The 25,160-nt window shown below is 39.2% G+C and overlaps 1 protein-coding gene across 1 annotated transcript; it reads right to left on the bottom strand.

Moving 5' to 3' along the window:
• On the bottom strand, positions 1-24,863 carry TRMT11 (tRNA methyltransferase 11 homolog). Its single transcript, XM_032101614.1, has 13 exons — positions 24,698-24,863; positions 22,697-22,762; positions 21,882-21,955; positions 20,580-20,661; positions 20,391-20,483; positions 19,215-19,349; positions 17,100-17,256; positions 12,875-12,955; positions 12,058-12,222; positions 10,605-10,677; positions 9,743-9,874; positions 6,396-6,516; positions 1-593 (listed from the first exon to the last, which is right to left on the bottom strand). The coding sequence occupies exons 1-13, from the start codon at positions 24,770-24,772 to the stop codon at positions 462-464; spliced, it is 1,386 nt and encodes a 461-aa protein (XP_031957505.1). The 5' UTR covers positions 24,773-24,863; the 3' UTR covers positions 1-461.
• Between the last annotated feature and the right edge of the window lie 297 nt (positions 24,864-25,160).

The following is a 25,160-nucleotide window of genomic DNA, read 5'->3' as shown; positions in this document are numbered from 1 at the left end:
TTAAAAAAACCTCCCACCAACCTTGGTTTATTGTACACCATTTACAAAAAAAACCAAAACAAATGAAAATGATCTTCTTAATCAGCAACCCTTGATCACCACCACGTGTTTTTAAAACAGCCAGATGTTCACAGTTTAAGAAGCCAAATAATACTACTACTTTTTTGTAAATGTTAATGGTGAAAGAAGAATAATAATGATTTTAGTCAATCATAATTAGTACTTGGAAGTACAAATATAAATTAAATAAGATTCAAAAAACTTGTACAATAAAATCTGCTATAAACAAAGCTAATTAAAAAGAACTGCTCTCAACCTGGTTGCGGGTTTCATCTTGTTTTAAAATTAAAAGCAGTATTTATTTTTCTGAAGCATCCAAACGAATGTTCATATCCAGATGTCCTTACAAAGAAACATGGTCTTCATTCTTCTTTCTTTTTTTAATCTGTTTAAATAATATTTTACTTCTGATTGTCCTTTTCTTCCTTGGCAATCCTCTTTGTCACACCACTGAAATACTTCTCACGGAAAGAATTGTGTCCCCTGTACGGCATATACTGACCATCCAACAAGTGAGAGTTCTCATCTTGATCCTGCATGGCATCAAAAGGCAAACGTTAGACTGAGGGTAGTGTGTTCAGCACGTATTGCCACCACTTTGCTTCCAGACTTTTTCAAACCATTATGCACACGGATAAAGCAGTCAGGTTTTGTTTTACAATTGAACGGCACGCACTTGTCACTGAAAATATCTCAGCCGACATCACCAAAATCCCACCCTTACATGACTAAATGAGCACAGGTACTGATGCCTTTTCTTGGTCTTAAAATCAAGAGTCATACACGGTTAGAAGGGGAAAAGGGATTTTACCTTGGTATTTATTTTAAGGATCCTTAGGTGCACACGTCCAGGTCATATATATTGGAATGCACCCCACCGAATATATATCCCAAAAGATCTGGTATAACATTATAGGTTTTACTAATTAGCATATCTATCAAAGATTCCCCAATGAGAGGCTCTAGTGAGACCCCCTCCCCAAGGAGCCTTCCCCTGGATGGTTCTATCTTAGTTTACAGAATATGTTCTGGAGAGGACCTTGGGGTCTGGGGCACACTGATCCCTAATTACAAAGCTTCTAAAATATTTAGTCTCTTAGCTTGACAAACAAGTCCAAGAATGTAGGGAAAAAGCACTAAGAATACAGAAGTTGTAAAAAGGTATAACAGGGGTATAAAAGAAAAGGCAAAAAATCTTCATGGCATCAGTACCATGCCACACAGACTTCTACAAAGGAAAATACATAGGTCACTTTCCAGAAAAAGTACTGTCTGGAGAATTCAGTCAGTCAGAGGCCTGTGGAAGGCAGGTACAAACAGAAGAGGCACACAAATGGCTAAAATGAGTTCCTACAGTAATTGAAGCACATTCAGAGAAATTTTTTTGTGTGCAGCATTCATATATTTCTGAAAGTTAAAGTTGACACAGTAAATCCCTATACATAATACCTATTTGACACCAGCCAAGAACACAGTTTAGAAAATTGGCCCACTGTATATACAAAGCTTTAGTTCATTGTGTACTGTGGCTTTATACAATTAAGATACTTGTCAGCTAACATTAGCAATGCTGTAAGATAAACATTACATCAAACTTTAATCCAAGTGTTAAAGAAAACTGATGGCAACTTCTAAACAGTTTTATGCTTCTGGGTGATGTCAGTTTATTATTATGCTCAATAGCAGGAAGGAATGGTGACAAGCAGCCTCACACAGAACAACTGAACGGTGCGAGGACAAAATAAAAACAAGCACAAAGCAGAACCAAGCCTCTATTTCACCACGTGTTTCTTCTCAATTTTTTTAACCAATGCAGTAACATAAACATTGGTTCATTACTTCAAAAAGTTTACAGTTATTTGTTCATACTTGAAAATAAAGTTTCTGTGGAATACTCTAGCATTAGTAGGAATATGGAAGTAGATTTTAGTCAGTATTTTCATATTACAAAAGTATTACAGTGCAAAGATGAACAGAATCCTAGTGGACAATCTCTCCCTTCAGCTACTTTGTAGCCTTTCCAGGTTTTAACCTAGCAAGATCAACACCTCTCCCAGCTTCGGATATCCTAATGAGCATTCTGAAGGAGTGAAAGAAAAGGTTTTTCAACAAAGCAAGACGCTCGTGTGCATGTAGAAGGGCCCTCTTCTGGACAAAATGAGATATTACTGTGAAGTAGCTCTCACCTGCTATCCCGGCAGACATGAGGAATGTGACACCAGCTTAAATTAACTTGCTAAATTTTCAGTGCCAAGTAGATATCTATTATGTAAAGCATGTACACCAGTAGCAGCAGCTCTATTTAAATACTGCATTGTTGGAAAATAGCAGAAGAAAATCACTTCAGGAAACACACTGCAGGCACAGTACTATCTGTTGTCTTTTGGTCACCTGTGAGAGACTGCCATCTCCATGACTGTTCTCAGGCTGATAAACAACAGGCTTTTAACATGTTTGTGAAAAAACCCAAAATTACAAAACTACTACAGACAGGCAGGAAACATGAAGGATTTAAGACACAGTCCTCTCACAGCCAGCCTGTACCGACTTCTCCAGGCCACTCTGAGGAACCACTTTTTCTTCTCTTGAAATTGCAGGTCAGAAATCCTTCTTTGACATAAACATGTATTTTTATATCACTGGGATGTGTTTTAACAAGAATGCTATGTAATTCACTTACTGTGAGAAGTGGACGGGGTATCTGACCCTGAAGGATAATGATATATGGATCAAAGATGTTTTAAGATAAAAATTAATCCTCACAATCTCTAAGAGGTCACGCATTCATCTTGATTCTATAGGAAACAAAAGGCTGATTCAGGGGGAAGGGATGAGGGAAGAAACTACCCTCTCCTCTACCTCTGAGCTGGTTAGGGCAAAGAGAGGATGTGCTGTGCAGAAGAACAAACTTCAAGTAAAACACAGGTGTAATAGGGGCGTCTGCATGCACCAGATGGCAACACGCTTGGTGCACCACTCTACAGCAGAATCTCATCTCGAAAATCCAGGCCTCATCAAAAGCTCTGCAAACACTGCTCACTAAATGAGAGGAGATCTGCAGTCAGCCATGGATTTCTTAGGAGAGATTACAAATGAAGTTCCTGGCCCACATCACAATAATTCCAGTTTAAGAGGTTCCATTCCCTACCTCTCCCCTGTACAGGCATGACTGTCTAATAAAGATCGTGATTGCTTAAAAAAACAAAAAAGCAAAAAACCCCAAACACCAACAAGAATGGGAATTGCTCCTTAAAAAAGATAAAAGAAAATAAGAAATCCTGAACTATTGGGAGATACCAGTCACTGTTGAGAATTACTAGTCAAAACAGTTTTATAGGCAGCATGAGAACTGATCAAAGTAACTGAAATTCTTGGATTTCAGAGACTAAGGATTTCCAAACAAATTCTAACTTACAGTATTTTGTATCAGGGAGCTGAATGCGTACAATGTGAACACCAGGAGATAGACTTCATTTAACTCTACAAAGAAAATAACTTGTCAAAAAAATCTTAATTAAATCATTTGTTCTAAAGGCAACACTAAAATAGGTGCTAGAGAACTCAAATAATGAAGGGGAGAAGAGAAGGGGATGCTAAACGGTAACAAGAAAACTTTGTTTTTCCTTAAATCTTGGCAAATATTAAGTGACATTCTAAAGATTTTTAGTAATCTAGCATGTCCCAGTTCAGCTTCAAGGTAATTACTCACATTTAGCTTTTGTTTTAAAAAAAGTCTTCCTAGCCTTATCACTGCTTCCTACCACTCCACATCTGGTGCTGGACAGTAGCTATAGAAACCACTTGTACTAATGTTATACAGCTATAAACAAAATGGAGCAGTTACCAAATGGGGGACAGCAGAGTCATATATCCAGGAACAGACACCGCTAAACTCAGTAGGAAAAATTTTACGCCAGTAACAACTCTGGAGTGACCATGTGACATGGAAATGCTTGACCCATTCAGCAGGGTGGGTTTGTATGCCTGGTGCTTCATAGTCCCTTCCTGGGCAATCATACTGTCCTTCAGTCAAGTTCTCAGTTTCATCTTATTACATAATTTCTCTGCATCTCTCTTGGCATTAAGAAAGTGGGATGCCTTCCAGGGAGGGAAGAACATAGATAGGGCTCTGGGCAGTTGCCCCTGCCCCACTCACCCTGGGTTTTGGGAGGACAGTGTACAGAAGTGCTGTGGGGGAGGCGGGAGGGGAGTGTGCATTTTGGGGTGAATGCTGTACTGGGAGGAACAGTGGTAAAAGCTGTCTGGAATGGTAATTAAAAAAAACAAACCTTAAATGCTAAAAACCAAATAACTCCTCTGCTCATATTGCGCACATGCTGGAAAAGCCTATTCATATCAACACTGAGTTCAGGAAGAAACCTTTTCCAGTTGGCACAATTTCACTGTAAACTTAAAAAAACCAGACTGGATACTTACAAGACAGGGAGTTATATACCACTTTTGTGAGGTTTTTAATTCAACATATGATCTTCATGCTTATGATTTCTCATGATAGATCAATACTTCACCTAGACATACTCACTTTTTGCCTTCACTTTGATCTCCTTTTCATTACAAACAATTCCAATCAAATTGCACCACCAATTTCACCAACTGACCGAATTAATTTCCAGTTAAGAGTTTATTTGAAGTGTTAGTAGTGAAATCAAAATTTGCTGTGAAATCTGCAATTCCTTATTGGTGGCAAACACTGGGGAAACCGAAGAGCTGCATAATAACAGTAACGTGATTTGTAACATTTCTCAGCCACTTGCAAGTGCTGCACTAAGCTGAATTAAAAGGCACTTGAGGGCCGGTTACAAACCGGTTCAGTAAAGCAGACAGGAACTGTCTGGAAACATAAATGTTTGGCATATCCATAAAAATTCACTCTTTCGTTTAGGAAAAAGAAAAGCATACAAAACTCTAACTATTGAATTTTATGATCATATCTGGTGAGTCACAAGTATCCAATTCAAAGGTTGCTCAGGATATTAAGACAGGAAAAAACATGTTCCAGGTAAGGGACACTGGTGTAGGGAAATCTCAGACACCAAAACAAAGTCCTAAACCAAGCAGGCAGCAGCCAAGGATTCAACATGCATTTTGTTCTCTAGACAAGTTTTGCATCATCAGAAAACATACATGGGTTCTGGTATCTTTTAATTATCTAACAGACATCTGGAATACTGAATGTAAGCACTTGCACAGTCTTATCTAAGCAGCAAGCCTGCCAACAAGTCTCAGGTGCTCAGAGCTAAACATTTCCAGACATGAACCTGTCAAACCATGTACTGAAGAACAGGTGATGCACAAAAGGAGAGTAACAAATAACGAAAGTCTATTTGCAGGAGGGTGGATATATTTTTTAGGTTAGAATATGTTACCCTACAGCACTGGTAGCAATAAAACTGCTGTCAAAAACCTCCCTGAACACCCTGAGACACACGTCAAGAACTTTCATCATTTACCCTCCTGGTTTGCTACTGATGAAGTTGGCAGCTCTGAGGCTGAACTCCACACAGAGTGTTTATAGAAGTTCAGGTGCTGCTTGAGAACTGCAGTCACCATGAGCATTACGAACACAGCACTGAAACCCTGCTGAGTCATTAGTGCAAGCGCCACACAGACACAGCAGTCTGACTGTATCTCCTGCCATCTGAAACAGCTCCTCCAGCTGACAAGGAGTGTACTAAAAACGCTTGCTCACTCCATGCATTTTCATTAAGAATTTGCCTCTCATGTGTTTAGCATCTCTTTTAACAGTATTAAGTGAGAGAAGCAGCAAGAGTGGAAAGGAGAGCTGAATGCAATATTCCCTGGTTCCAATGCCTTAGTGTGTCACCAAACAAACAGAAAACAGAGCCAGTGTGCTCTGCTGTACTTGTTACAATTTCAATATTATTTCAAAAGCTAAAATGTACCACTCTAAAGGTGAAATAACAGAATTTAGTAAGGTTTACCTGTACTGCAAGACCCACAAACACATTTAGTATTTACTTGGGGATCGAGATATGCTTTGAAATCAATGGAAACTTGGGCATTAAGGTAAAGCCTCTGTGGATGGGATTCACAAGTACCCCTAAGTTTAAAGATCTTTTTCACAATATCAAGGGGCTTTTTCGGGATGAAGAGCTTACCAAAAACTGAGAACAAAAAAGAAAAAACCAAAACCAGAACAGTCCCTTAAATCACTACTCAATTTTACAAAAGCTGTAACTCTGATCATAAAAACCAAAGCGTGACAGAAACAAGGATCAATGCTGAATAGCACGAACTTGTCACGAACACAACAGGTACTTTTTTACACAATATAATCAAGAATTCAAGCTTGCCTTGAATTCTTTCACCTTTTCCATGGTTATGAGGCGCCTTGATGTGTGGCTGGAAAGCATCTGCTCGCAGTTGCTAATAAGTTTCAGGCACGGATGGCGGGGAATGATCTCTTCTGTATATCTGGAAGAAATAAACATTCACGGTGCTTTAGGCTCATGAAGTGCAAGACTAGCATCTGAAACAAAATTCTTACAGACTCTTTACAAAAAGGCCCGCAGTAGAAAGTTGTTATGTACCTGATTAAATAAATACAGATATTGGTGCTCCAGAGTTTTGACATCATATATTCCAATCATGTTGACATGCAGTGTGTAGAATAAATTACAACCTCACAGTAAAGAGACACTCCCCCCCATTTTCTACATGTATTTAAATTATGTTAATGTATGCACACACGGGCCTGCCTGTATAATTTCAAGTAGAAAATATCTCAGCCAGCCAGGAATAATAACTTATCCAGTCAGAGCTGTGATTTTAGAAACATATTCCACAGTCAACATATATGAAGTTGCAGGAATAAGAGACTTTACTCTGGCTCCCTAAAAGATCACTGCACTTTAATTTCAAATCTTATTAAGTCAGCTCTTAATAGACAGTGACATTCCTGAACTCCAAAATTTGGTGTTACAAATTTATCTCATTATAATTACTTTTTCTAATGGCAAAAAAAAAAAAAAATCCACTGTCATTTAATATCAGATAGGATTTAATTATAAGCCAACATTGCTGCTATCTAAAGAAGCAAGAGTTAGTGTTTTAAATGCTCCACCTCATAAGCATACTATTTTCTATACAAAAAATGCTTTCTCTAGATTGCTTTTAATCCTTCTATTTCTCCAAATGCTGAAAGAGAAATTTAAAGATTTAAGAGCTTTGCATGGGACTACAGCAGCAAGAAGTATTGACCTAGCTAGTATGATAAATATGCAATGAGACATCCTTCCTATATACTGAAACATAAATCAGTCATTTATTCTTAGATCTTGTAATAAGCTTTCATGTAATAGTTACTAAAAGATAACACAGAAAATGGGTTCTGGTACTGTTAGGGACTATGATTTTGTACAAAACACCTGCTCCTACGATTCTCCAATGTTCGGGGGTCAACAGAAGTCAGACACTGAAACGCAGAACTGAACAACTTAACACCTATGACTTGAAGTTTAAAGGTACAGAGGAGGAGTTTTACATTTTTCCTGTAAAGAGGTGGATGTTCTGAATGAAAGTAAAGGTGTTGGTCTGGGAAAAAAGAGAAGTCAATGTAACAGCTTAAAATAGGATCCATCTAGGTGCTGGTGGAAAACTTGGCATTTCTTAAGATAACAGTGAACTGTTAAACAAGTCACTCAATACCAAATACAGATCTGCAAATAAGAAAAAACTCAAACAGTACTGCCTCTTTGCTTTGCTCCAATATTTCCAGACCACAAAACTACCTTTCAGTCACTTCTCATGTAGAAACAAGTATCTGCTTCTGCTAGGTGAAGTCAGAACATACTTTTGAGAATGGAGAATGAAATTAATTCTCAACTGCTTTTTCTATTACACAAGACTTCTGATGCATCTAGTACCACCAAACTGTCTCTTTCTCTTACAAAGGTAGGCACTCTGCCACAACATTTTAAAAGTTTCTCTCCATAATCGTATAGAAGGCTGACTTTAATGGAATTACAAGAATTTGGACTCAACAATGATTTCAATGTCTGATTGAAAGAATAAACTGTGGAGTGAGATGCTATCTTGAAAAGGGAGAGATCAGTATCACTTTGTTAAAAAGCCTTTTCTGTTAGCATTAATGAATGTATTCCTACATTCTTTCAGGTAAAACTCAGAAACAAGTAAGAAATACAGAAGCAGTGGTTTTAACAAACATTCAATTCAATACAGTTTCGGCTTTAATTTAAGGTAATATACAAAGATCTGAAAAAATGAAACTGAAGGCAGGTGTTGCCAAGGGATATTTGATAATGCAACATGTTAGCAGAAAGTATCTTCTCTTCCCCCCACTTACTTGCTTTAATGCCCCATGTTCATTATTACAGCTGAAAATAAACTGACTAACCTACTATTCTATGCCAATTCTAGCAACTTCAGTATTTCAATTCATAGTAGGATGTACAAATTCACTTTATAAGAGGCAAGTCAACTAGACCTCCCCAAAACAGCAGCTGAAACTGATCCCCAATGTGCAGTTCCCTAGTTATCTGAAGTGAAACACTTTACACTGCTGTAGTGAGGAAGCATGCTTTTACCAAAGTTCAATGAGCAGACAGAAATACTCTGGTATCCTGAAGAACAAAATAAGTTCAGTAATTTTAAACAGATTTTATTGACATGGAAATTAGCTATAGTACTTTCAAGTGGCATTCACTGCTTTGTCTGTGAATTCTCTTACAAGAAAATGGCCGATGATACCAATTCTATTATTTACTAAAAATGTAAACTACTAAGTGCACTCTCCTGTTACAGAAGCATGTAACAGAAATGGCTCCTTTTGATTTCCAAATTTTCAAAACAGCATGTGGTATATAGGACTATCACAAGCCATTTCCATGGTGAAACCAGGGACAACCACCACTTTATATATCAGTATGGTTTGACTGTACATAGAAATACATGACACTGTAGAAACTACCTTCAGAGCACATCTGTATCTGGAAGCCACTTTGGAACAGCTACTGTACATCAACTTCTCACTTGACAGTGAACACTTTTTACAAAAACAAAACAAAAAACCCCCTCACACCTATCTAAGAGATGCTGAAATAAGGCATGCAAACAGCTGTTTTTCCTTATAAACTCAGTTCTGATCCCAGGCTGCACTACTGAGCAGACAGGATCCCACAGTCTCTGCTGGCCTCTCTCGTCCCTAACAGGGCTGCTCCTGGATGCTTCCTTCCTCTCACTGCCATCTCTTGGTCACTTGACTTTTGTTTCTCAGCAGAAAGCTAAATCAGTAGCACCAAACCCCAAAGAACCAGGGATGATTTTTACACACCTCTATCAATTACTCTAGCAGAAACATGTACTAATACTAGCCTTGCTTCTACTGTCTTAGAAATCTATCTGCACCTTGAAAGTTTAACTTTTTAAGCTTAAACCTCAACCCACTGAACATGCATTTGCAATGACAGACAAAGGCATTTTCTGTTTGGTAACAGTCAAGAATTATCTCCACTCAAAAGTTTCGTTACAAAATGTGATTTTCCCCATATAAAGTTTTAAAATATGAGGTCTGGGCATTACTCTTAAGTGCTGGTACTATGGAAGCTCCAGCTGTCCTGTGTCCCAAAGGAAAGCATCAGCCATTCTGACACACAACACATCAGAAATCAACAGTACATACTCAGGCCTGTATATGGGCAGCCAGTAAACCAATCTTCCTCCCATCACCAGATGCTCTGCCGCAAACTTCAAGAGGTCAAAAAAGATGTCACTTAGATGGTAACTGGATGAAACGAAGAAGTGATTTTCTGTGCTACACAAAAAATGTACAAGTGTAAGTGAACACAAGAGCACAGGTAAAACCTAAATTTTTAATAATAGTAATTAAAAAAGAAAAACACTAAACCACAAAAGCACTATCTGAGCTTTGCAAAGCTACCTAGGACAATCCCAGAGCACAACTTCTACTGTGAGGAGTACAACTTCTCAAGTGCCCCTGTAACTGTCTCTTTGACTTCAACATGTATTAAAGATGAGTCTAAAGAATCACAGGTATGTTGGCAATAGTTATTTTGCACAGCATCTTTTTAAATAAATTAGGGCAAAAGTCAGAAGGCAGGGAAGACCAGGCAGTGGAGAAGCCATGTGATACCTCTGAAGAGAAAGGAGCAGCGGAAAATGCAAAAGAAAAAAGGTTAAGGTAAAATTACAGGTATCTCAGACTGATTTTGCAGCCTGAAGGGACCAAAGAGAACTTTCTGAGAATAGGAAATACAAAGTAATGGTGGCTCACAGAGGTGAGAAATAGGATTCAAAATCTGAACATGCACGAAGGATAAGGAGGGAGAACAAAACCGAGAAGATTTCAGGAAGTGACATAGTGATTTTGCAAACAGAACAAAAAGGGGTTTCCTTCTTTAATTATAATTGCCACCATTTTTTAACTGCTGACAGCCAACCAAGAAGTAATAAATATTCTAAAACTGCAACTGGGTTTCCATTAAGACATTTATATTCTACAACAGACGAGACAGCTTCCCTACCTTCTTTCAACTGACTTAACTGTTTCCTTTTGTGATCCCATTCTGCGAGGAGCTTCTCTGATACCGTATGGTGCTAGACAAAGCAAAAGCAAAAGATGCAGAGATGAGAACCTCACCCTTTGTCTAAATAACATAGAATTACACCATACATACATAACAGTGCACAAACTGTCGCTTGTACAAAGTTAAAAAAAAAAAAAAAAAAGGAAAGTTTTTACAAAGTTAAAGTCAGTAAGGGAAGTTTCAAGATCTACTGAAAGTTTCTTGCTCCAAAAAGTTATTTTTAAACTGTTTCAAAGATATCCCTTCAGCTGTAAGAGCTTCTAGCAGCCTACATGTTTGCTACATGACAAAGGACAATGTTGTGTTGTTGGTTAAAAGATATTCCTTAGATTTCCAACTGGTATGTGGTAAATAATCCCATCCTTTTTTGTTGACAGACACAAATATGTCCCCTATAGCACTTAAGTAACCTTTTTCAAAATTAAATTAAGTATATTGGAATTTCTTGTCATCACATTACACAAATGGCAATTCTCACACATAAGAAGAACAAGAGGACGCCATTTCTCATACATTTTTTGCACATTTCTAATAGCGTAACATACTTATTTCATGTTCAAAACATCTGAGTTTGTGAGACTTGTTTCAGCATCATGGAAGCACCAATGTAACCATTGCAGAAGTTTTACAAATTGTTTCACACTCAGTTCTAAGTCCATATTAAAATTCTACACTGTCTTGTTGCCAAGCAGGCCAAATAAAAATTAGCAAGCAACACACAGAGAAAAGTCACACTTCCTATTCCTAATTAATACAAATGTGTCATTGTAAAAGCCAGCACCTGAGATCAGAAACTGCTGTACCAACGTCTTTCATTTGTTCTCTTGGTTTCTTTTCCCTCTCATACACGACAAATGGTGTTCAGTACGGAGGTTTCTAAAAGACCAGAGGATCCTTTCTAACTGCTCCTGCTCCCAGTAGTTAGGTGTATTGGAAACACACCAAAATTTCTCTTTGGAAGCATCACATTAAGCACTTAACACAAGTCTCCAGAAGTCCACCAGAGATGCATGGCAGAGCCCAATGTGCTGCCAACAGCAATACAGACCATTCTGGTAAGAAGCCTCTATGCATCAATCATGTTATGCTTTTACTGAAGGAGACTTCTTCTAAGGATGATTTTCAGCCATGTTGATTTCTGCTGGTGAACATAACATTCCCTCCATGGAAGAAAGTACCATTGCCAGATTTGTTACACATTTATACCTATCCCTAAAATAAATGCAGACGTCAAATGCAGATCCAATTTCCACAGTGATGCTCCCAACAGTCATCGCTGGAAAGGTAGAAGCTGCAGGCCTGAGCACTCGTCCAGACATTTAATCAATGTACACAGGCAATAATGTTTTAGTCACTGTTACTGGGCAGCAAAAGGCAGTAACAAACTCACGGTCAGTAATGATTGCATCAAACAACATCCCTTCTCTCCATATCGGTCTTGAAGAATCAGCAACAAGTGCATCGAGGTAGTACTTCTCCAAACCATACTGTCGGAGATTAGCTCTGATATTTTCATCTGGCCCTCTCCATTTCTGGTTCTTTCTACTTGCCTTGCCTGGGAGGGGAAGGGGAATGGAAAGGGAAAAAAAAAAAAAAAGCATACTCAACAAGAAACTATTATCTAAGAAAAGCTTTCATATACTCTACCATTTAAATTAAAGGAAAATAATTAAATGTCACCAAAATAACCTGTCAAAAGTACTTGCAATAAACTTCTCAAGTAGTAAAGAAAAACAAAAACACATGAGAAAAGTTCTCCTGCATGATCTGCATAGGGTGTCAAAGAACACATTGACAAAAATGCTGGTTTGCAAGGTGCTCTCTCCATCCACCAGACACAATTCTGTCCACTAGGTCAAATATAATTTGCATATTTTCAGAGAAGTAAGAACAGGATTAGGGTTCCTGGGTTAGGTTATGAAGAGCTTCTTCCCACATCACAGGTTAAAAGAGCACACAGCTGTGGTAATTATTATTTGGAACATTGTTTTGGTTTTCATTATTATTTTTCAAAAATATTTCCTGCTTAAAAATAAGATAATATCTTAACTAGGATGTATGTAAATTGGTGAATAAAAGTAAGTATGCCCAAAGAAATCCTGTGAAGATTAATGTTGCTTTAAAATCCGCTAAGTATCATCCTCTACCATCAGTATTCTTAAATTCCAGAGAATAAGATTTCAGTGCCTTGGAAACACGTAACATACCTAATCCATGGATTGTGTTGTAATCTATATCAGTACCACACACGTATGCCCCAAAATGTGCTGAGGAGATTAGAAGGCCACCTATACAGGGGAGAAAAGAGGAAAAGTATAAACTTCTGTCATAAACATGTTAGGATTTTTTCCTTAGGAACTTCAGGAGTCTACACCAGCAGCACACTAGACCCAAGGAAAAAAAACCAAAACAAACACTAAAAACAGAAGTAGAACTATCAACCAGTTAGAATCACTATGTAATTATAATCAGACATAATAACACTAAGTCCTTTGTTTGCTATACATGATTTTCCTTATCTTAATATGCCCTATGTCACTCCTTATCTCTGGAAACTGTCCAGGAGTTTTGTTTATGGTTTTCTGTATTTTAAAGCAGTAAGATCCTTTAATCATTACACAAACCAAAACTTTTGATTCTACTTTGCAAGGAGCAGAATTTCAAATTGTTGCCAAACAATTTGAAAAACCATCACCAAACAAATGGCAGTCCTACTAATGTCTGTTCTCAAAGACAGTTTCTTTAACTGTGTCTAAAAATCAAACTTGTGTAAGGTGGCTATTCCCCTGTTGTAAGAAACAATGGTCAAGAGCCTTACAAATGTCAACATCTCCAATGTAAACATAAATATAAAAAAAATCTGTTTTGAAGTGTGAAAACTACACACAAATGCATTTTTCTGTGAGTATGCTGCCTATTTTGTCAGTAGTTTTACCAGTGTACTTATTCTGTAATAAACCCATTTTTTTCATCACTGCTATTGCAACCCACCTTCCTAATTAAAAAAGAAAAAAACACCCTACCAAAAAAGTGTGATTTCCCCTTGAAACTGACAATAGCTGAACAGCCCATAGAAAAGAGTAAATGACATTACCTCTTTAAAAGCTTCCAAATGAAACAATGGACAGACTGCACAAGATGACCAGATACCTGTGTGGTCAAGTTATTAATAAAGAGGTCTGTGGCTACCAGAATGGTTTAGAAAAGAACAGCAACTGAGAACAAGGCTGTGAACCCCACTGATGTCAACAGTCCTGCTAAATAAAGGGGATGACTGTTGCGGGATGAAGGGCTGACAGTGTGCAAGCTGCCTGGGGAGGTGACACCAGTTCTCCCATTCACCAGGAGCATGGAAAGAAGCATCTCAGGTAGCTGCACTGTCCTGAGCCACACACTCAGCACCAGCAAATCCCTAATGTGCCCTGTGTGCACCAGAAAACTTCTACACCATCTGGTAACAAACTCTACCAAAACCAAAGGTGAGCAAGAACAAAAGAACTTTTAAAATTCCTCTGCTTTTTCTTGTGAAATGGATCAGGGAAAAACAAGGTTACTCACCCCAAAGGAATCACCCATTTCCCTTCTTGGTTGCAATCCCTCAGAACAGATGGGCAGTACATCCAGAGGGTCAAGACAAATTTAGCTAGCCCTGACCCCAAGTATGGCATACCACCCAGTCCTATAAAAAAAGTAAGAAGAAAGTCCTTTGCCCATCTAAGAATATTTTTAATCACAGGATAAAAAAGAAGCTTGGAAATCATTAATTTACAGCTTTTAATATATCTCAGCTTGTACTAGTTCAATTGTGTTCCCACAGAAGGTGCATGAATACTTAAATACTCTCATATGGCCAGCCCTTTGGTCAGTACATGAAACAGATGCATATAAAGGGTTAATCAGGGAATCACTCTGTCCCTGGTGACTTTTAGCAGAATGATGGTGGCACAGAACTTCATGCCCTTCTATCTTACACTATTCTTCCACCTCTTCAGCACGGATGAAGGCTGGTCCTCCAGGATCTCAAAGGAAAAACAATCCTGTCATTTGCAACTATGCAGTACCACGAGTATCCTCCAAAGGCACTGTCAAGGACATTTCTGAGATAACCTGAACTGACTGTCTAGGAGGAAGCACAAAATATTTAGGTAAAAGACTTGATTTGTTTTCCAGAAGCTTCCAGGCCTCATTCTGCCCAACACTGAGCAAAGAATATCTAAACAGTTTATGGAAGTTAAAAACACAATCTTGGCCATTCCAATTCTGCTCGACAATAATAAGGGGAATCAAGTCTCCTAAAAGCCAGCCTGGTCAAAGAGCACTTTATATTCCAAGGACAAATGTCAATTGTCCACTCTTACACTAATGTGAGAGACTTATGATTTGGCTTAGGCAGCAAAAAATAGTTTGTTTCCAACAAGCAAGAACCATTTTGCAAGGCTATTCTGATTTGGTATTATTTACTTTTTCAGTGTAAAAAACCAGGCAGAAACCCAGCCAGGTAACAAAGCTGCACTGATAAGGAAATCTGAACTGCAGTTCTTCAAAATGCTAGTCAGATCCTGAATATATGTTTTTCCAAACTCATCAGCTTAAAATCACTGCATCACTCTCAACTCCAAACCAGTTCCCAGAAACTCCAGTGACAGGGCACTGTTGCACTGACAATCTTGAAAATCTTCTAAAGGTCCTCAGGAGACAACTGAAATTCCTGGGGTTTACTCAACAGAAGTGCAAAAGCCGCTGTTATTTAGTCCTAAATACACTCTACTGACAAATGGCATGCCACCCAGTATCTCCAGTGTCCCCTTTAATCTCTAGCCTTTATATTACAAATATCTAGAGGGAAAAAAACCTTAAAATTGTCATTCAAACCACTAGGCAATTTGGGTAGAACTTTGAATATGCTACCTTTTGAACTGAAACACAACATTTCTTTTGAATTTCTATAGCTTCACCATTTCTATACGATTTTTCTTCTTCTGTCTTTGCCCTTTCTATTTTTCTTCAATTTTGGCTCCCAAGAGAAAGAATGCTCTCAGATTTTTTTTCATTATTTAAGTTAGCAGATTTTTACAATAAGTCAAAAAGCCATAAACACCAAAAAGAAACCAACTGCTCAGAGATAAGTACAGGAATTTCCTGAACCTTTCAAAGGACAAGCACAAGGAAGAGGAAAAGATTTTGTAAGATATTATTACATACGAAAAAAATCAGGTCATATATGAACAAAAATCTAAGACAAAACCAGAGCTCGCCAAACCCTTCGGTTACTGAAAATATTATATCCATGCTCTGTTTTCTATGGCACAGAGAAGACACATGCTAATAAGAATTTATCCTACTAGTGACCCTACTAGTGTTGTCTTCTCTCTGCCTAACTTCTCTGAAGTGATTTCTGCAGAGAATTTTCTTCATTTTACCATTAGTGTAAGTATTTTTAAATCTATGCTTCTCACATGTGGTCACCTTGATTAAAGTTCAGCAAGTTGAACACGAGTCAGCAGTTCCCTGGCAGCCAGGAGGGCCAACTATGCCCTGGTATGCATCAGGGACAGCGTTGCCTGCCAGGCAAGGGAGGGGTGACTCTTGGGGTGTCCTCTGCACAGACAGGAGCTGGACTCCAATGATCCTTGTGGGTCTTTTCTGACTCAGGATATTCTATGATTCTATTCTAGGATTCTAAAATCCAGGTCAGAAACACAGCCTTTGTTATCTTTTTGAAGAAACTACTATAGGTATCTTAACACAATATACTCTGGTATAATTATATGGCACAATCTGACACAACAGATCAGCTATTTCATGTACAGCAAGTTTCCCTGAGGCAAAAAGTACTTCTGTGCCATGCACAGCAATATGTGGAATAAAAGCTCCCCCTCCTGGCTAAGGTAAGAAAAGTTCAGCTGGGGAAGGATACCTTGTGGGAGCAATACTATCCTGAAGATGGGCTGCAACGGAGCAACAAAGTGCTCCTCAAAGAATGCTATGACCTCACTGTTGCTGTATTTGTTACACGACCACAACTGCCCTGAGCATTCCCCTAAAGAGCCAGCTCCAAAACTCTGCTCTTCCTAATATCCTGAAAGTGACTGCAGGAAGTGCTTGAGCCAAATTCCAATTCTCGGTCACTTTGATCTTAAGCAGTCCATGACACACATGGATTGGTGTTTAAGCCATGTGGCATAAAATACAACAGTGAAGACAGACTTTTTAGAAGTGCAAAATAAACTACTTACATCTTTGGAAGTTGGTCTCCTTCCCCCAAAATCCCTTTCAGGTTAACAAACCATCTATTTTATAAACACCATTTTGCCTTTGGTATCATCTCAAATATCAGCTGAGCACCAGAAACCATGGCACCAGGTAAAAGAGTGGTGCAAGCACTAACACAATCTTCCAATTTTTCCCACCAGTTGAAAAAAATATATATACCTGTTCCAACAAATGGATCATATACAACATCGTTGGGTTTTACTCTGGCGTGGTTTGCCATGATGAAAGACAGGCAGGCATCCATGCTCGTATTTCCAATAAAGTGTCTCTTCTTTACACTGTAGGATTCAATGAGTTCTCTTTGGCCATCTGCAATCTGTTGGAACATTTAAAATCCCTGTCAGGTCCTGGATACAAGATATAAACAGACACACTAGCAGACTTGCCTTAAGTGACACCATCCAAGACCACATCACCTTGTTTTTGACATCTGAAAAAATATGACAGACTTCTTTCCAAGCAACAGATCTCTTGGATCAACATCTAGGTAAATTCTTCAAGACACAGGTTAAAAATATATAAACATTTTAGAGGGAAAATTCTTTCAAAGAAGTTAACAATTAGAGTAACTTTGCTATTATTCTAAGAATCTGAAAAATAATTCCTGGCAATTCAGAGTTAAAAGGATTTCAAAAATATGAGGATTAGAAATGCATGTTAACACGTATGCATACACACACATGTTTAAGGTCATACAGAATTTCTTCACTGGCATTTCTGTCCCACTCAAAATCTAAATTTAGGATAGCGTTGACAGATCAGAATTTAAGGGAAAAGCAAAAAAATACCAAATGCTAACATTTTTACACCAGACTTCCAAAGTATGCTGGAGAAGACCAAAGCAATCTGGAACAAAACACATTCAAATACTATCCAACACTATACCCCCCACCTCTGCTCAGCATCAGTCTTACTGGGTTAACAAGATACACTTGCCTATTTTTTTCAGGTTGGTTTACTCATTTTTAAACACTTGGGGAATTCAGCACAGATGTGACAACAGCTGCAATGTTCTGCAGCATTGCCACAACCCAGGGTGCTTGCACATTAATCACATGCATGGAGAATATTCACAGGCCCTAACAGATCACTTGAATCTCTAACTTCCCTGTACACAAGCCACTGACCATAGCTGTACAACCTCTGCAGTGGTTCTCCCTCCTTCCAGCTGCCCTTGACCCAGGACACTGCAAGCACATATTCCCATCAGTGGGAAAAATGAAGTTGTAGCAGGTTCAGTTTGTAACTGGGTGGAAACACCAATTTAGTGTAGTGGTTTGGTCCAAAATACTTATTACTGTTTACCTTCTGTGAGATAAGAATTAGGAGAAAGCAAAGCAGGCACAAAACTTGAAAGAATATAAAGAAGTTTATTAACAGACCTAAAAGAAGGGAAAAAAAATAAAATCAGACCACACCTTCAGAACTCTTCTCCTCCTCCCACCTTTCTCCCTTCTCCCACTGACAATGTAAAAAGACAACCCTTGAGATGTCCAGTCTGTTTACCACTTCCATAATAACCTTGTTCAGTTCACTTAGGGAGAGGAGTCTCTCTTGCTCATGCTATGGAGACATCTCCACAAGAAGTTCTCTCATGGCTTCAGTATCACAACGAGACAGCCACCCAGGTGGGTTCTCTGCTGGCATGTGAGAGTCCCTTCCCCCGACTTGCAGCTTTCCTCACAACTGCTTTTGAGGGTCCAATCTTGAGCTACTGGGGTACCATTTTAAGGTTGAGCTGTTCAGAAACAAAAGTCTTCTTCACCCATCTCTGGGAGCATCTTCATCTCTAAGAATAGAGGCCCTCCTCCTTCCCTGGGAGCAGGGGGAAAGGTGGGGGGAGGAGAAGAGTTCTGAAGGTGTGGTCTGATTTTTTTTTTTTTTTCCTTCTTTTAGGTCTGTTAATAAACTTCTTTATATTCTTTCAAGTTTTGTGCCTGCTTTGCTTTCTCCTAATTCTTATCTCACAGAAGGTAAACAGTAATAAGTATTTTGGACCAAACCACTACACTAAATTGGTGTTTCCACCCAGTTACAAACTGAACCTGCTACAACTTCATTTTTTTCCACCTCTAAATTGTTCAGTAAAGACACTTTTTCCTAGTCACAGTAAGGACTCCTGAGAGCATAAAGCATCAGAGCACTACGCAGTGACAGATTCAAACAATTGTATTTTTCTGCTTCTATTAAATGTCAAAACATTTTTTTACATTTAAACTGAAGGACACTCTCCTGAAAGCACAAACTTATAAGAACTGAAATAAGCATACTCACCCATCTACCAAAATATAGATGAATGGGCTCTTCTGGAACATCATTTGGGTTCATTCCATAATCTTCCAAAATCCAAAAGATGTGTTCTGGATTCTTTAAATTTACTTTTCCTTTGAATGGAAGAAATTCAAGGGCCTATACAATAAAGAGAAACAGAGTAAAAAAAACACAGGGTCAATTTTTTAAATAGGTACCTTCCCCTACAAGAAAAAAAAAACAAAAACAAAAAACCTACCAAACAAAAAACCAGCAAAAAACCAAACCACAGTTTCAATTGTGAGAAATGGTATATTAGTATTAAAAAGTACATTCAATTTTCTCTGGATTTTTGAAATGCCTTTCTTGTAAATAAAAATAGCTCAAATGATTAAGGATTAGAAATCAGGACCATACACTTTTTATTAATTGAACAGAACTCAACTTTAGAAGAAATTAACTGTGCATATTAATTATGCAATTTTCAAGCTATAAGAACAACGGGATGTGAAATTTCAGTGACGTGCAGCTACAACAATTTACATACTCAGCATTATTTCTTTTACACCAAAACTGAACAATCAGGGAAGAACATCTACTACTAATACAGATAATTTCAGTCTCTGTAAATGAAATAAATTGAATAAATAGCTGCCAAAATAGAATGTGGAAGAGCAGAAATAAACGGTAATTTGGAAAAATTTTCTAATTGAAATACAGATCTAGTTAGGAGGAGAGTACAAGTGCAGACAAGAGCATGATGACAGAACAGGAGATCAGCACACAGTCCACAGCTTGCAGCTGAAGTCACTTGTTCCACATTCTTCAACAATAAAAGCCTAATAAGGAGATAAGTAACAGATTTTCCAGAAATCTAGCACTTAACTCTAGCCATTTGAATCTTATATTTTTGAGCAATAAGCTTCAGTTTCCCTAGCACACTGGGCTGAAATCAGCAGTGATATTTGTTTGGCTTTGCAGATGCCCTACAGAATCAGTTAAGAGGGGGAAAAAAAAAAAGTCGTGAATTCTGAGGGAATGTTAATTCAGACACAAAGATCTCATTTAGACCTGATAAGACATAAGCCATAAACTTCCTTAAGATCTTCAAGAAACCCAAACTTAAATGCACTGATAGCATGGAATAGGAGCAACATGAATAAATTAAACTAAACAAACATTTCTTAACCATCTACTTACATCAATCTTTTTTATTTTCTGTGCTTGGGTCAGTGTTTTATTAAATGTATGAATATGTATTTTGTAAGTAGAGTCTGACTGTAGATACGGAAGCTGAAAAAAAAAGGCAAAGACATTTTCATTAGTACAGATGCAGTGCTATTCAGTGGGCTTACGGAACCACATTATCCAGATTCTTTATATGCATACCATCTTGTCTGCTGGATAGTTCTTCAAAGATGCATAGAGCTCCCCTGCAGATCTTCCATGGCCCCACAGTTCAAATATAGACCTGAAATTACAAAGTTTTTGAGAGTGCAGTCACACAGCAGGGAAAATGCCTTACAGATACTTACTCCTTTTAACCTTCTTAACCAACATATTTAGGCTTTACTTCATGAAGTGTTAAAGTGTGGCATTTAATTCTTGACAAATGTTTTAATTTTTGTTTGTAACAAGGACAGGCTTATTTTTAATTCTAGGCTGATGTTTCACTGATGCTTTTCTTTGTTTGGTAACATGTACCAAAAGTTTCAGAGCTTTTCATATTGATTAGCAGTGCAGTGGAGGTGCTCCAGTGATCTTATTCTAAAACTAACACTCCCTACAATCAGCAGTAGGCCAGAAAAACAAGCCATGGGCTAGTTATGCTTCCTACATAAAATCAGCATACATTAGCTGAGAGAGCACAGTGTGCAGAACATCTGCAAGCTGTTTTGTCATACTTTACTTCCATAGTTGCCTACAGCTGCTTTTTGATGTGCACTGCTCCATTCTTTAGGCAAGAGAGGAGAGTCCAAGTCATTTTAGGTAAAACTGAATACCTGACACAATAAGCACTCAACAGGGACTATGCATCACTCTGCAGAGGGGCCCAAGCTCTGAAGAACACAGCACAAACACCAGAAATTTAGTACGGTCAGAGAGACATAACATACCTATGCTGCTTCTCATCCTGAACCATACCTCAAGGCCTCTCTCACGTGCCTCACTGGAAAGCATGTTATTCAGACACCTCTAAAAAGATGAACAATCACTCTCCAGCATATTCCTGTGCTCTTGAATTTCCCAGAAGGGACCTCTGCTGCAGCAGTCTGAGCTGAAGGCTCAGATGCCAGCAATAAGGGAGGGTGGCACAACCTTTCCCTTCCAAAAGTGATTGTCAGTTTTTACATATCACTGGTTTTACCTTTTAATTCCATACATATTTTAGAACAAGCCACTAACTCAACATTATTCACGGCACATAAAACATGAGTGATGCTACAAGTACTGTCTCTGGAGTGAAGAACACCATTTTGAGACCCTGAACTGATCATACACTGAGTAAAGAGCACAGGCATGCCATGCAATCTACAAGAGTCCTACAGGCTCCAGTAACATCTTCTCAATTCTAGAGGGAATCAGAGACTCTTTATTTTATGACTCCATATAAAATTAATATTTGTTACACTATAACAGAACAAAATTCCACAGCTTATGTTGTTATTTATAAGCTTTTTCATCTCTTACTTGGCACATACTGTCCGCTTCATTAGACCCCTTGCCATCTCTTCTGAAGGAATATTGAGAATCCAGAATGGAGACTGCAAACAAGAGAACGTAAATGATGCAAATACCTAGCTGGAGGATGTCACATGAATTATACAACTACACAACTCTGTTCTATAAAAACAGAACATGCATACTAAAGATCAAAAAAATTAATAAAAAATAAATACGCTAACTTTAATCATACACAGAACATGGGGATAAAATAATTTATTTGAGACAAAACTATTTACTCAGCTTGAATGTCTGAGAAATTCTGTTATGTATTTAATTTTTCCAACATAATTTTGACTTGGTAAAATATTGTTTGCACTTCTCTTGATTATTCATCCTCTAAAGACTGAAAACACCTTGTTACACACAAGCAATAACTAAATCCCAATAACATTCTCTGACCAAGCACTGAGACCAGAATCATACAGCTTCCTAGCTGCACTCCTCATCTGTCTCACTGATTTTGAGGCAAACACCAATTCCAAACTGCTGTTGAGTGTTTTCACGATTTAGCTATCCTAAAAAGCAAGGAGAGCCTCCCAGCAGATGGCACTGCTTCTTTTCATGCTGGTAAGTGAAGACATCCTGAGGTGCATCATGTGCATCTTTTTTTCAGTTCTGAGTCTTTACTGAAATTGAGAATTCCTAATTTTTGGGAAGATTCCTGATTTTCCTAAGAAACTTCAATATTTATTCAGCTACCTACATTTAACAAAAATACTGTGAAGAACATACTTGCATACCATACATACACTCAAGTAAAATATTTGGTCCCAACTTACATTTACATGAATTTCCTGCTCGCCACTGAACTGTCCACCACAAAGGGAGAGCAATGATGTTATTTCCTAAAGTGAAAATATAAAAGTCAGGCTTTAGAATCATTAACTAATAAAGAAAGAAAAAAAAAAGAGGAAAAGAAAGGGCAGCATAACACAAATTCTAGTGCAGATGGAGGACAGGGCAGAAGTTCACAAGTAAATTCAGATTGTATATACGGTTCATGGACTGAAAATTAAGACTTTCCTGCTATAAAAACAACTTTCTCTGAATTCATTGGCAAATGTCAGCAATCAAATCCCACTGTTTCGCATTTTCTCCTTCATCAGAATCTTTACTGTTCAATCCTACACTCTCACAACAATACTCCTCTTACAATATTACCCACTCTCTTCTTAATATATTTTCCAGACTAATTCACATAAAAGTGATGTTTCACTAGTAACACTGACCCAGGGCCAGGATCAGCAGATCATCTGGCTAAAAAATCTGTCCTTGCTTGTTTCATAAAGTTTTTGACAAATCACGTCCCTAACACAGCTCATCACAAAATCAAACAAGCTGAGCAGTCACCACAATACAAGAAAAGGGAAATGGCTCTGCTTTCTTCAGCAGCTATATCAACCAAGTGTCACCAAAACCTTGGTATTAAAAAGAAGAACTTTCTATGTTACATATGTATCATCTTCTTTTTACTTTATCTGATGACCTTTCCTAAAGAAAAATGGGGTTGATCATAATAAATACATAAATTCAGGTTCCAGTCCCACAAAGCAAATAGTAAAAAGCAATGCACAGAAAAAAACCTAATGAAAACAAGGAAAATAAATTATTCAAGACACACTAAACATTTTGTAACATGCATAATGATGAGCCACCAATTCTAACAGAATAACTCTGTATTTCAGCACTATTTTAAACAATAACATACTATCCTGGATATTATTAGCTCTTCTAAACGGTGCCTAGAAGAGCCCTTAGGGTATCAAAAGTTCTTAAAGTGTATGGCAACTCTGTAAGTTATTATGGGAAAAAAAAATAATCACAATTCAACTTTACAAACTGCATGGAAACAAACACTCAGGATCACAAGCCAAAAGCAAGCAGCCCTCAGTGCTGCCGGTGTGAGGGAGCCTCACAACCAGGACACTACCAGGGCCTTGGATATCTCTGCCCCATCCCGGTCATGACACAGGCCCTAGAACTTCAGAGAAGCCCCATCCCTGCTGCTCCCCAAATCTTACTGCTGAAGACCAAGATACCTGCAACCCTCCTGGCCTCACACATCTCCATAAACACGTGAGACAGAGAATCACAGGCTCAGTTTGGCTGGAAAACATCTCTGCAATCATCGAGTCCAACCGATGAGCGAACACCACCCTGTGAACCAGACCATGGCACTGAGTGCCACATCCAGTCTTTCCTGGAACACCTGCACGGACGGTGACTCCACACCTCCCTGGGCAGAGGGCATCGGGAGGGCACCTCCCGCGTGCCCAGGGCAGCACCAGCCATCCCTGCACTCAGGGCACACTGGCGGGAGCTGACATATAACTTAAACAAACTTTAAAGTCACCAAAGCCAAAAACTTGAAAGCACTTTTGTAACCCCAGCTTCCACTTCTCTCATGGAGCCCCAAGTACTCTGCTGGGAACCTCTCCTAGCGCCAGAGGCTCTGGAAAAGCGAGTGGCAAGGAAGATGCTGCCCTAAAGCCACCACGCGGAGGCTCTCCATGAGCCTGGGGCAGAAGAGGGAACCTCATGCCTGGGGATCCCTTCGCACAGGACGCGGGAACCGGAGAGGGAAGGGGCGCCGGGGGCTCCTCGCTCCCGGCTCTCCCCGAGAGAGGTGATCCCCGCCGGGGTCCAGCTCCCCCGGGCACACCCGCGGCCGCGCTGCCCAGGAGCGCCCCGGAGGAGACGGGAGGGGAGGGCAGCGCCTCGCCCGGTCACTGCCCCTGGCCCTTGTCCTGGCCGCGATCCCAGCCCCGCACAGTGCTCACCGGCAGGCGGAACTCAAGGTGCTCCTGCGCCAGCAGCAGCAGATAGCGCCGAAGCGCCGGGGCCGCCAGCGCCATGTCCGGCCATCCCCCGCCTCCCGCATGCGCCGCCGGGCGGGAGGAGCCCGGGAAAGGGCGTGTGGCGGAGAGACCCCTGCAGCCCGTGAAGCGCCGAGAGCGGGGTACGGGGCTGCGCGAACTCTTCAGGAATTACTGCTCATTTCATCTCCTCGTCATTCTCCTTGTAGTTTTACTTTGGGTGTGCTAATTTATCACGCACGCCACGTGTCAGTACAGCAGTGCCTGCGTATGGCTTATAAATAACTCCATGTACACTGGGGACACTCTCTCTCAGGGGCGTTTCACTGGCAGGAGCGCGCTGCGGCCTCTCCCGGCCACACTTAAGGATCTGGAGCATTCAATAACATTAAGAATTAACAGGTGCCAAAGGAGTCGCGTTCGTTTT

Source organism: Corvus moneduloides, chromosome 3 (assembly GCF_009650955.1).
Source record: "Corvus moneduloides isolate bCorMon1 chromosome 3, bCorMon1.pri, whole genome shotgun sequence".
Classification (NCBI taxonomy): domain Eukaryota; kingdom Metazoa; phylum Chordata; class Aves; order Passeriformes; family Corvidae; genus Corvus; species Corvus moneduloides.
Note: the sequence above shows the minus strand (reverse complement) of the source record. Positions and strands in the feature narration are given on the sequence as shown.